General features: G+C 43.2%; 1 protein-coding gene across 9 annotated transcripts in view; it reads right to left on the reverse strand.

Annotated features, from left to right (window-relative positions):
* BIRC6 (baculoviral IAP repeat containing 6) overlaps positions 1–10420 on the reverse strand; it is a 143779-nt gene extending 133359 nt beyond the window's left edge. For 5 of the 9 annotated variants that reach the window (XM_079969414.1, XM_079969412.1, XM_079969413.1 and 2 more), the window contains exons 1-2: positions 9528–10418; positions 1677–1858 (exon numbers count right to left, since the gene is read on the reverse strand). In XM_079969414.1, the coding sequence (XP_079825540.1) occupies positions 1677–1858; positions 9528–9774 (429 nt within the window). In that variant the 5' untranslated portion in view covers positions 9775–10418. Of the gene's footprint in view, positions 1–1676; positions 1859–9527 lie in introns of all 9 variants that reach the window. The other 4 variants (XM_079969410.1, XM_079969415.1, XM_079969408.1 and 1 more) reach the window with 2 other exon arrangements.
* Positions 10421–12091: the final 1671 nt, after the last annotated feature.

The raw sequence follows: 12091 nt of genomic DNA on the forward strand, positions 1-12091 counted from the left end.
AAAGCTTGCCTGACCTTTGATATTAACAAAATTACTCATTCGTGGCGGAAGAACATTGATATTAGAGGAAAAACATTGAGCTACAGTTTGAACATTAGAAAAGAGCAAGGCAGCTAATGGTTTCATTTATTCATTTCAATTTGTAGCCAATTTTTCCCTCTAACTCAGTATTATATTCACAAAGTGGCAGCTGCTCTCTAGGATTTCAGACAGCAACATTTCTCAATCTTACCAGGAGATACTACAGATCAAACCTGGGATCTTCTGCATTTGGAGCATGGGTACTACTGAGCTACACCATTCACCATTCCTACTGCTAAACTCAACTGAAGCCCCACCAGTGTGCCATGATATCAACAGATATATTGTGAGCAAGCTTTTGTGGGCTAGAGCCCACTTCAGACCCTTCAAATGTTAGTTGGCAGCTATGCAGATACATAGATAACAGAGTGGGGGAAATGTACACAGTGGGACTAAGTGACCATGAAGAGTAAGAAGGATAGTGTCTGACTATTGTACGTAAAGTTTAAAATGTATGCAAGATAAGCATAATAACTATTCAGAACAGCAGTAGTGGGTCATAATACAATCTTCCTAGCTTTGCTTTGCCAACATATGCTAACCCATTTAATGGGAGGGGAAACTATTGTTTTGATCTAAAATTAAATTATTCTTAAATAGAATCAAGCTCATGGTAACACTGGTAACCAGGTTTATGTAAATATACACTTTCGAAATGTTATAGTAAAACACACAGCGACCCCTGGTATTTCTATTGATTCTTACATAGTGCCCTCACAGCATGCATCTCAACGCATTGGGGACACATTAAGAAATTGGGGGAGGCCAGGGAAGTCAAGAACCTATTCCTATGCAATTTACAAAAAAGCCACTTAGCATCTTCAAGCAATTCTTACTCATATCAGCCCAGACAGGCAAGCATCTATTTAAATACACATTCTCATCCACTAGTTATTTATTGGTGTACTCAAGAAAGGTTCACCTAATACTACCAAATCCAGCAACAGCTAGTAATTTTTAATCTGAATGTTTTCCAAATAGCCAATATAGTCTTTAAAATAAAGGAAAAGCTATGGATGGGTATTTTCATGAACACATATGATTTAAACATCAATCTGTCTCTGAAACAGGCAGCACATAAAGATATTACAGTATATGATCTCAATGATCAGGAATGTATGTATGGAAGAAGGGACTTCAAAAGCACCCTAGATCAAAACTATACAGGGTTTTAAAAGGAAAAAAACAGGATATTAAAATTAGCCTGGAAACAAAGTGACAACCCATAGTGCTCTTGCTGTATTGGTGTTATATGCTCCTAGACTCTAAACTCTAACACTCCTCAGCAACACTAACATATTCTGAAACAACTGAAGTTTCCAAACTGCTTCATGGTTGCTCTATGTATAATACATTATACAGTCCAGTTGACAGTTTACCAGGGCATGTGCAAACTGAACACATAAGGAGCAACTACAGTCTTGCACCCTACAGCAGCAGCAGCAACAACCCTACAATGTATTCTAAAATAATGAATATGTATTACTGCTCTGATACAGAAACCTGTAAAATGTTATCCACTAGGCACACAGTTTAAGCAAAACTAGGAGCCAAGAAAAAATACTGCAGGGATAGTAACAGCTCTAACTACTTACCTCTGTCACTGGCAATTCAAGCTGAACCACATCATCTTGCTTAGAAACAGGTGTTTGCAGAGCTGTGTCTAACAGCAAGATACCATTCAGATCTTTCCTACATCCAACTGCATAATCATCCACAAAGATTACTTTATCCACAGCAGAAATGTACTGACATTTCACCCGTCCACCTGGCTTAGCTGTAAAGAGTAAAAAGAGAACTATGTTAAAACAATTATTCTTCAAATCTTATTAGTAGCTTTGGAGGAGAAATAATAACCACCCTGGCTTTTTAAAATCAAAAGCAATTAATCCTGTTGATGTCTTGGCTAATTGGAATTAGACTTATGGTCATACTTTACCAGCAGGGTAGGAGAAAGATTCTACTAGCTCCAATTCCAACAACTGTGTATGACTCTCTGCTTCCTAGCCTCATCCTCCCAATAGTAGCTTCTATGAAGTCTTAAAAATCAAACTAAAAATTTGGAACATCTTCAGAAACATCCGGAAGCAGAACACAAGGTGCTGCTATCCAAAAAAGAGATACACCATCACACATGTCTTTTACATAAGCCCAAAGTGGATCTTTGGATAAGAACCACTATTTTTTAGATAGTAATTACTACGTATTGCGTGACTCTATGATGTTGTATTCTTCACACCAACAGAAGATTTTGGATCTTCGAACAACAACCAACTTTTTTCACAAGTGCACCAGGCTCACCATTTGAGACCACTTTGTGCTATATAATACATATGCAGCCCCAAACACCTTAAAGAAGTTTTGCTATTAGTCCACAAACACTTTCTGTCTGCGCTACTTATAATTCCATAACGACTGTGTTTTAAAGTTTCCAGCAGCCTCAAAACTTAATCATATTGCTACTTTATCTTATTCAACCTTCAAATTAAATTTCACAAATTGCACACAAAAATCTTACAAAGATTCATCAGGTAGGGGAAGGGAGTGTACATTATGAAACTGCTGCCCATCTCCTGGCCCCCCTCCCCCACTAATCGATGCTGACAATTGCACTGCAATGGGGGGGGGGGTCATATGATAAGCCATGTTCATTAGGATGCTGGACCCAAACTGGGATTCACTGGTTAAAACTAAAACTTCAAACTGTATGTGGAGGATGGTTGATGGGCTCACAGTTGCCACAGAATAATCAGAATACGATACAGAACAATCAGAACCCAACAATGGGAGGTTGTGAGTGTTCCTTCACTGGAGGTTTTTATGCAGAAGTTGGACGGCCATCTGTCATGAAAGCTTTAGTTGACTAGATGACTCTTGGAGTCCCTTCCAACTCTACAATTCCATGATTCTATGATTCTCTAAAAGCAGGCCGTGACATCTTACCAGCTGAAGCTTCTGGACATTTTTAATGGGAATGCCCCTTGCACAGTGCATTGCAACAGCCGATCCCTCCATTACAAAAACATGAAAAATGGCAAGCCAATGTTTTCTAGGGTGTCCCAGCCAGCATAAAAATTATAAGAGATAAAAGGTGCTCAAACAACAGCTGTCCCCTTATTCCATAAATGATGATGGTTCAGAAGCACTCCAAGTTATGAACCAGATCCAACAAACAACTCCAAATATGACAAACTTACCCCTCAAAGAAAGCTTCCAAATCCCCACTAAATATTATTCCCATCTTGCCTACATTTAGTTTCAGCTTACTTTTCCACAACTGGCACAATGGGATGGCTGTGAGCACTGAAACCAATGCTCCTGGATCCATTAACACTTATAAAGCTCAATACTATCAGCATGCTACGCTTCACTGCAAATTTCTATCAGACTGTACAATTACCAGCATTGAATGAACAATAATTCCTTTCAAAGGGGTTTATGTGCAGCAATGTCTACACACGTTAGTGTTTCATGTAAGTGATATTTGCTACACGATAGCATTAAAACCTCCTATTTGTATCATAATGAGTGACCAGAAACAATTATTCTTGGTTGTGTCAAATATTGAGGAACATGCATAGATTTCTCCACACCATCAACAGCAAAACAAATGAAGGACATCATCACACTGCTAATTCTGTGTTCAGAAAAGAGCACAGGCAATCTGGCTTTAAATTCACATGAATTGGGCTTGCATGCCTGCAGGCAAAATTTGGCCACCACTGTTAATACTTGGCATAACAGGACTAACACAAAGTCGCACAGCAGCCTTCATGAACCTGGTGCGCCTCCATATGTTTTGGGCTACAACTCCAATCAGCCCCTGTTAGCTGACTGCTCACTGGAATTGTTGTAGTCCAAAATATCTGAAGGGTACCAGGTTGGCAAATGCTGATTAAACAAGACAGAAGTAAAGAATGATCAAATTCAGCTCAAGTATGTATAAAGACCACTCCTTAAGATGGGTTGTAGTTGCAATTATTCCTAGACAGAATTATTATTCCTGGAAAGCATATGAAGTTCACCTGTAACTCAAAGTCAACATCTTTACTCGATAGGTATAATGGTGTTACTTACAAGGTCAAGCTCATCTACAAAAAAGAAATAGTAAAAGTGTTCAGCCAAAAGAATGAATGCTAATAACCCTTTTCCACCTAAGCTTTTCTTAGAAGTGAACCAAAAATACTATTTTCCTCAGGTGCAGCTGCTTCTGAACACCAACAGTCTGAAAGCCTACATCAAATCACATCTGGCCAACTGCATCACAATCCCCAGATTAGACTGGATGAATTCTGGAAGTTAATAAATTACTACTGATATGAGAAAACAGAACTCAAGAATACCTTATTTTTGTTATATTATTGTATTATTAACAACACTACTTAAAAGATGAAGAAACACTCTCTTAAAACACATATGACTGAATACATATGAATGAAAAAGAACTAAAATTATACTTAGGAGTATAACCGCTTACACTGCTGAAGTTCCACAGAAGTCAATGGGACCAGTACACCAGTGTAAAGGGCAATCCTGAAGATAGGCTCAAATGCAGGCCAAATGTTAATATATGGTGAAGAACCGACTATCAGGGACATGTGACTCATGACCATGACCTGTATATAAAGTTTAGGACAAAATTAATCCTAAACAGTCGTACTTTAAGAACAGAAAGGCATTCCCATGCACAAAGAATGTTGGTGACATTACCGTGCATCCTCAAATCATATGTTTTAAGTATTTTCATTTTCTTTACACATTAACTAAAATCCATACCTCTACTTGGCTTTAACTACCTTCTGGATTTTAATTCCTATTGCAAAGAGATCAGCTATCACAACTAATTCAAGTAAAAAGCTACACTACATTTATGATGTAAACTATTTTAAGGAAGTAGATCTTCAATAAGAATTAAAGACTTGTTTAGATATGAAGCTTCTTGACTTTTGCAGTTGTTGTCAGTACTGGTTCCCCATTTTTATTCCAGAATTTATTTTTAGTACTTGCCAATCATCTTCTAAATATACTTTGAAAAGCCGGGCAATTTCACAGGCTGAATATGTACACATCTATGCTTTTATAAAGAAATGTGGCAGGTGATTTCAAAGGTCACAAACAAAAATAAGTGAGCTATCACACAACCCTCTCATCCGCCTTGCTACACCCCACTCTACAGAAGGAGCTTAACCAAGCTAATTTGCTCATCAGGTCAACTTTTCATCTTTCCTGATGAATAAAGATAAACTCAAGATTTGTTTTGATTTTAAGTACTGATTTCATACTAACATTTAGCCAGTAATTCTCACAAAGAGCTGAACCCAAGCTTGCCTGCAGGAGAATTAGCCATTTCCACTACTGATTTTTGGTGATTTATTTATTTATTATTATTTGTATACATCCAAATTGGTTCATCCAAAGGTCACAGGGTGGTTCAGAACATAAAAATACAAAATCAGAAGTTGAAACATATGTAGATGCCAAACAGCACCAGGGATAAAATTGAACCCTAAGAAACCACACATTGAAGGCTCCACAGGGCCGAAGAACACTCCCTAAGCCAGGGGTCCCCAAACTTTTTAAACAGGGGGCCGGTTCACTGTCCCTCAGACACTGTCAAGAGCTGGACTATAGTTTTTTAAAAAATTTAAATATAAAACCAGATCCCGACTTTCAGAGCATGTAAATCACATGGGTGGGAAGGGAGGAGGCAGAAAACACCCATGCAGAGACCAGGGACATCACCCTGCTACTCTCCAAGCAAAACTTCTCCCGCTACCAATCAGCGCAGGGCGAGGGGAGGTAAAGTTACTGACCCAGCTTTCCCAGCCTGGATCTCTCTCTCTCTTTTTTTCAAGGGTGGCCCCAAGTCAAACGCCCCGGCTCATTTGCATGACCTGATAGGGTGTCCGCATGTAAACGCTGGGAGACGTTGGCAGGATAACTCCAGCCTGGGGAGCATTTTTGCCCCTCAGAGCGGCAGCGCCGTGTGGGGAGAGGGAGGAGCGGGGATGAAGGGATCGGCCTGGGCAGAGGGGCTGCAAGTGCCCGGGTGGGCGAGGAGGGTGAAGCAGCAGAAGCAGCACCACTGCCCTCAGGATTTGACTGCTGGAGTTACAGGTTCCCCACAGGGCAGCCAGAGGAGCAGAGTGAGGAGGAGGAAGAGGATTGAAGGCTGCCTCTCCTGTTCCCCCTGTTGGATTTGTTTCTTTGCAGGGATCTGCAGCTGCAATATGACTCTGGAAGAGCTCGCTGGGGAGCACCAGACTTTCGGCAGCAACTGCAGCTCAGCTTTGTGATGTGCGGAGGTCAGAGGGACAGGAGTTTGCCTAAGCACAGCGCGGGGACTCGGGTTGGATGCAGGAGCCAATCCGAAGCTGTGGCAACGTTGCGAAAGTCAGTCCCCGTGCGGCGAGGCATCCATGGCTTCATTTAAAGGAAATGCCACACCGTGCTGGTTTAGCTCAGCGCGCAGGGACTCACCGAGCGGGTGGCAGGGTCCACAGGCCGGATTAACAAGCCTGGTCGGCCAGATCCAGCCCGCGGACCATAGTTTGAAGATGCCTGCCCTAAGCATTACCCTCTGGAAATGTCCATCCAATTAGGACAAGAATCACTACAAAGCATTGTCACCCACCCCTAACTTGGACAGCCGCAACAGAAGAATACCATGGTCATGGCATTGAAAGCCACTGAGTGGTTGAGGAGAATTAACAGTGACCCGTTTCCCCCGTCTCTCACCCAACAGAGGTACATGTACAGGGTGACCCAAGCAGTTTCTGTGCCAAAACCAGGCTTAAACCCCGATTGAAATAGATCAAAAAACCCCATTTCCTCCAAGAGCACCTGCATCACATCCATGACCGTCTGTGCAAGAACCTTGCCCAAGAAGAAGAGACTGGCAACTGGCTGGTAGTCACTTAGGTTTGCCTAATCCAGGGAGGGTTTCATGAGGAGTGGTTTTACCATTGCCTCTTTCAAGCAAGCAGGGACCACCCCATCTCACAGAGAGGCATTAATAACCTCCCTGGCCTAGGCAGCTGTCCCGCCCCCCCCACCCCAGCTAGTTTTCATCAGCCAAGAGGGGAAAGGGAACAGAGGGAAAATGGTTGCCCTTACCAATCCAAGCACCTTGTTCACATCCTTGAGCCTTACCTAACTGAAACTCATCCCACACAACAGAACTAGATAGTGATGTGAACAGCCCTTGGGGTCATCTGCTGTAACAGTGATGTCAAGATCCCGGTGGATGCAAGTGATTTTATCCTCAAAAAGCTTTGCAAACAAGTCACCGCAAGCTACCGTTGGTTCTGCCACCTCCTTCAGGCCAGACTGTAGAGTCCCTACACTAAACGGAAAAGCTCTGCCAGACGACACAATGAGGATGCAATGGAGGCTGCCAAGTATCCCTTCTTTGCTGCCTTCAATGCACTAGGTAGGCTCAAGATGAGCCCTTACCAGTGCAATTGCATTTGACCAGTTTCCCTACAGACTACAGCAACTCCCCCACATTGACCCACAAGTCTGCCCTGATGCTGCCCCAAGTACCAAGTTGAGCACAGGTATGTGAGAACAACTCTACTCTGCTCACCAACTCAGGTCTCAGTGATACAGACCATATTGGCCTCCTCAGCCATAATCAGATCAAAAATGAGGGAGGGCTTACTAGAATGGACCTGGCATTCAGCAACAGCAGCCACTGACCCAGGGGCCTGGCTGACAGGACAACCACAAATACCCAGGCTGGAATTTCTCACACCAACCCACCATTGCTGCCTAACACTCAAATATCTGTTCCAGAGGGACTAAACAAAATAGCATGGGAAGTGGTAGTGAGGGCTGTAGTAGGAAAGGGGAAAGCAGCTCAAGTTATCTCTCCATCCATCTTCCTCCAGCGGAAACCCTCACTAGATCGGAAACTCTTTTCCTAATGGAAGTCCTTCTGTTCACAGATCAGAAACTCTGGATGAAGCATAAAGTACAGACAAATATCCAGTGTGCACAGTGGGCAATCTATGGTTGGTTAGGAAAACTTCTATGTGAATATCAGTAGAGGAAAAAGAAAATCAGTGCGCTGGCTATGATGGTCTAGGATTGCACAGCTGAGCAAGGATTTGAGTAGTTCAACATTAGCTACAAGACCATGGTGGCTTTTTATAGACAGTATCATTTAACCTTCTTGTATTCTAAAATATTATTCTATGTACGCACTCTTGTTCCTGATAATTTTCAGTACTATCCTAGATATCTTTGGTTTTCTCCTATTTTGCATGAAATCGAACAACCCAAACCTTATGTGAACCGTCCTGAGACCCCCGTGTATAGGGCGGTATATAAATTCAATTAATAATAATAATAATAAAACACAAAACACAAAGTGTGGTGCACAAATAATATACAAATCTTACATTTTCATCCCTTCTTCAGTAACACATGCTATTTTATTTTCTATATATTTACATTATTTAGATTATGATATAAAACTGTCAAAGGGCTTAAGACGAATATGTTTAAAATACCATGTTTCTGTACAACTGTTTTCATCAACAAAGAATGTTCAAAACATCAAAAGATTGATTTTGCTATAACACCATAAGCCATAATATATCAGAAGCAGAAGAGTAGCTTTTCCATACTACTATCTTTATTTTAAAACTTGGTATTTCTAAGTCAATGTATCCAAGAAATAAACCTGATTTAATTCCTACACGAGATCCTAAATGGAAGTGCTTTTGGTATCCTTAACTGAGTACAATCCGAACACAGATTACCACATCCATTTTGCCATGCACAGAAACACAACACAGAGAAACCACAGCCAATCCTGGCTGGCTAACACATACAAAGGCAGCTAAACACATGCATGTGTGTCACAAGCAATGATCTTCTATTTCCTACAGAAAAGAGCTTTAAGCTTCCACCTTTTTGAAAAGAGAAGAAAACCCTACCGACCCCAACCCCGCAGGTACAGGCTCTGTCTTCAGGGGCTTGTCTGGGAAGCAAGAGCGGGAATAACCGAGATTTTAAAGCGAGAGATTTATAGGCGGAGGAAAAGAGAAAGCGCTTAAAAGAGAAAGGAAACCCTTTGGGAAGGCCCGGACTCCCAAAGCCACCTCCCTCCCTCCCTTCCCACCCACTCGCTTTAACAGCCCCGGCCGGCTCCTCGTCCCTCTCCTGACTTCCTCGAAAGTAGGGAAGGAGAACGGAAGGGTGGGCACAAAGACGCCGGCTCACCTTCGCGCTATGTCAGCTGAGGAAAGGGACTTCCAGGCCCAAGAGCCCAACCGCCACATTAACAACCCAGCCGGGAGGAGGGGGGGGGACTTGGGAGCCTCAGCGGCGTCTCCTCCCGCCACCCCCCCCCGGCTTCCCTCTCCTTCACCCTCCCTCCCCCCCCCCGGCCGCCGGGCCCAGTTTCGAGGCCTGACCCGGCCTCCTCGCCCCCTCACCGCTGAGCGCCGACGCCTGCAGCGTCGCCCCTGAGGTGCCGTCGATGACTTTGATGGCGCCGTGGGCGGTCACGGCCAGGATGGCGTTAAGCGCAGGGTGGTAACAGAGGCTGCAGAGCCCGTCGGCGTCGCAACGCAGGCAGCCGTCCCGCAGCAGGAGCCACTCGCAGAGGCCCGGCCCGGGGCCCGTCGACACCGGCCCCGGCGCCGAGGAACAAGACGCTCCCCCGGCCTCCTCCGCCGCCATCGCGCAGGACAAGAGGCCCGGCGGAGCCGCTCAGTGACAGTCCCGAAAGGAGCCGCCGCCGCCACCACCACCAGTCAGCATCCGGGTCCGGAGAAGGGGGGGAGGGAAAAGGGAGAGGGGGAAAGAGAGACAGAGAGAGAGAAAGGGAGCGAGCCGAACGTCGGCGCAGGCAGGAAGTGACGTTGCCACGCCGGATGCGGAATGCCGACAAAAGAGAACCGGCTTCGCGAACCGGAATTGGAGCGAAGGGGTTAATTAAGAAAAAAAGGAAAAAGAAACCCCCCCACCCACCACCTGAGTGGCCAAAGGGACGCTTCTCGAGGGACGTCACTGGCTCAGTTGACTCCGCCCCAATTTCGTCTTGTTACGCATTCTTTCCCGACAGGCACCGCGCATCCAGCAGTATAAACAGTAGCTGAGGTGCTTGTTGGTTGCGCGGCGCTAGGAAATGGGGCGCTTGTTTTTTGCTGTAGGGAAAAAAGGAAGAAAAGAAAAGCAGGGCGGGTCTCTATTAAAAGGAAGATTGTCGTAGAAGAAATATCCGGGTTTCTGCATCAGGATTTATTTATTTTTTGCTTGTACACATTTCTTCGTGCTGGGCTTGGCAGCTGCGTTTTGAGCGCTGTCTTTTCACGAACCGTCCCCCGCCCCCCGTTTTGTGTGGCCTCCGGGAATAAAATATTGGTTATTTATAAGCGCAGCCGAGCATCAGAGAGGATCGTCCCCAAAAAAGCCAGGGCTAGAAACACTCGCCGCGTGGGTTTTCTTAATTCTCATAAATGGCATGGGATTGTGTGTGGCGGGAACACAACCCCTAACCCAGGTGGGATGGGAGTTAACAGAAAACCGCACCTCGTTTAATATGGACTGACTGACTTCGGTATCTTTTCCGCACCTGTCTCCAGATACCCCCATATCGCTTCATCCTTTCCTGTTCCACTGCAGGCGGAATAATACTGAAATGGGGCTTTAGGAACATTTACAGCAAGTCCTAGTCTGTTACTTTTGAGCTTAGAGCATGTTCCACACATTTTTATTTAGGCTTTTGGTTTCTGGGTTATTATGAAGTTCTAGTTTTTCCTGTGAGGTTTGCCTAGCTATTCAAAATCAAAATTTTGTACATGGCCTATAATTTTGCCCTTGATTTATAAACAGTGACATATGACTGAGCCTGCAGCTGTTTTCTAAACTCATTATGGCATGCTGTCAGGGCTGAACTGTGCCTAATATCTTGTTTCAAAAAAACCCGTTTTTCTTCAGTAATGGAAATTTATCTGCTCTGTTGCATTTTGATTGCCTTTGTACATAAAATAGCAATCCTGAATTTTGCACAAATTGCAGAATACAAAATTATATAGTACTTCATTTTCAAACAACCTGATACAGACTCTCTGTTTCTCTTAATCCCATGTAAACGTTGCATTGCTGTGCTTATTCAGTTGTGAAAAAAACCCACACTAGTTCTTAAAAGGCTGAACAGAAAATTAGGACAAGCCTAGAAAATAAGTTCTAGGAAGGAAAACAAATATGCACACTTAACACTGAAACACAATGGTGAATATGTTAACAAATTTACTTATTTCATTCATCTGAAACACTGATTGTGATAGTGAAGTTTACAAGTTATTAAATCAGTCTTATCTCCAACCTAGTTTTCAGTTTTATGTTGCAACCAGTCTTGCCTCTCAGAAACCCCTTTCCAACCACATCCCACTATTTCTAGATATATTTATTATTAATAAAACATGAGCAATACAGTACAATTGTTGTCCCCTTTCCTTTCTTACCACCCAAGTCAGAGCAACCTTTTATAATGGAACAAAATGAAGTATTCCCAATGCTTGTTTTTAGCTTCTGAAGTCCAGTCTATAGTGATATTCATTTGACCTTTCTAATATTCATTCTTAGTATGTGAGAATTTTTTACAGCTGTAGCATATTTTTGATGCGTGTATCAACACAAAAAGGACTATGTCTAATTTTGTACTGAGGCAAAAGGGTTTCTCTTGTTCAACAGCAGGGAAACATAAGCAGCTGCTTCCTTATGTAAGTATAATGGGCACATTTAATAGGCAACAATTTCCACTCCCCATGTTGTCAGCAGGAGGCACTAGGTCAAATTTTCAATATGTATCCATACAAAATAAGGAAAATTTGACAAACAGAAGACATGAGGGTAAGAAGGGTCCTACCTCTCAATGAGAGGCAAGAGAATGCTGCTGGGCACACTTAAAACACTGCTATCAATTGCTAAGGGCCCCTGCAATATAGACTGTGGCAAAATGCCAGGATATGTACAATTAAAAGTGGACTTGTTT

This window comes from Podarcis cretensis (genome assembly GCF_951804945.1).
Source record: "Podarcis cretensis genome assembly, chromosome: 3".
In the NCBI taxonomy this organism is placed as follows: Eukaryota; Metazoa; Chordata; class Lepidosauria; order Squamata; family Lacertidae; genus Podarcis; species Podarcis cretensis.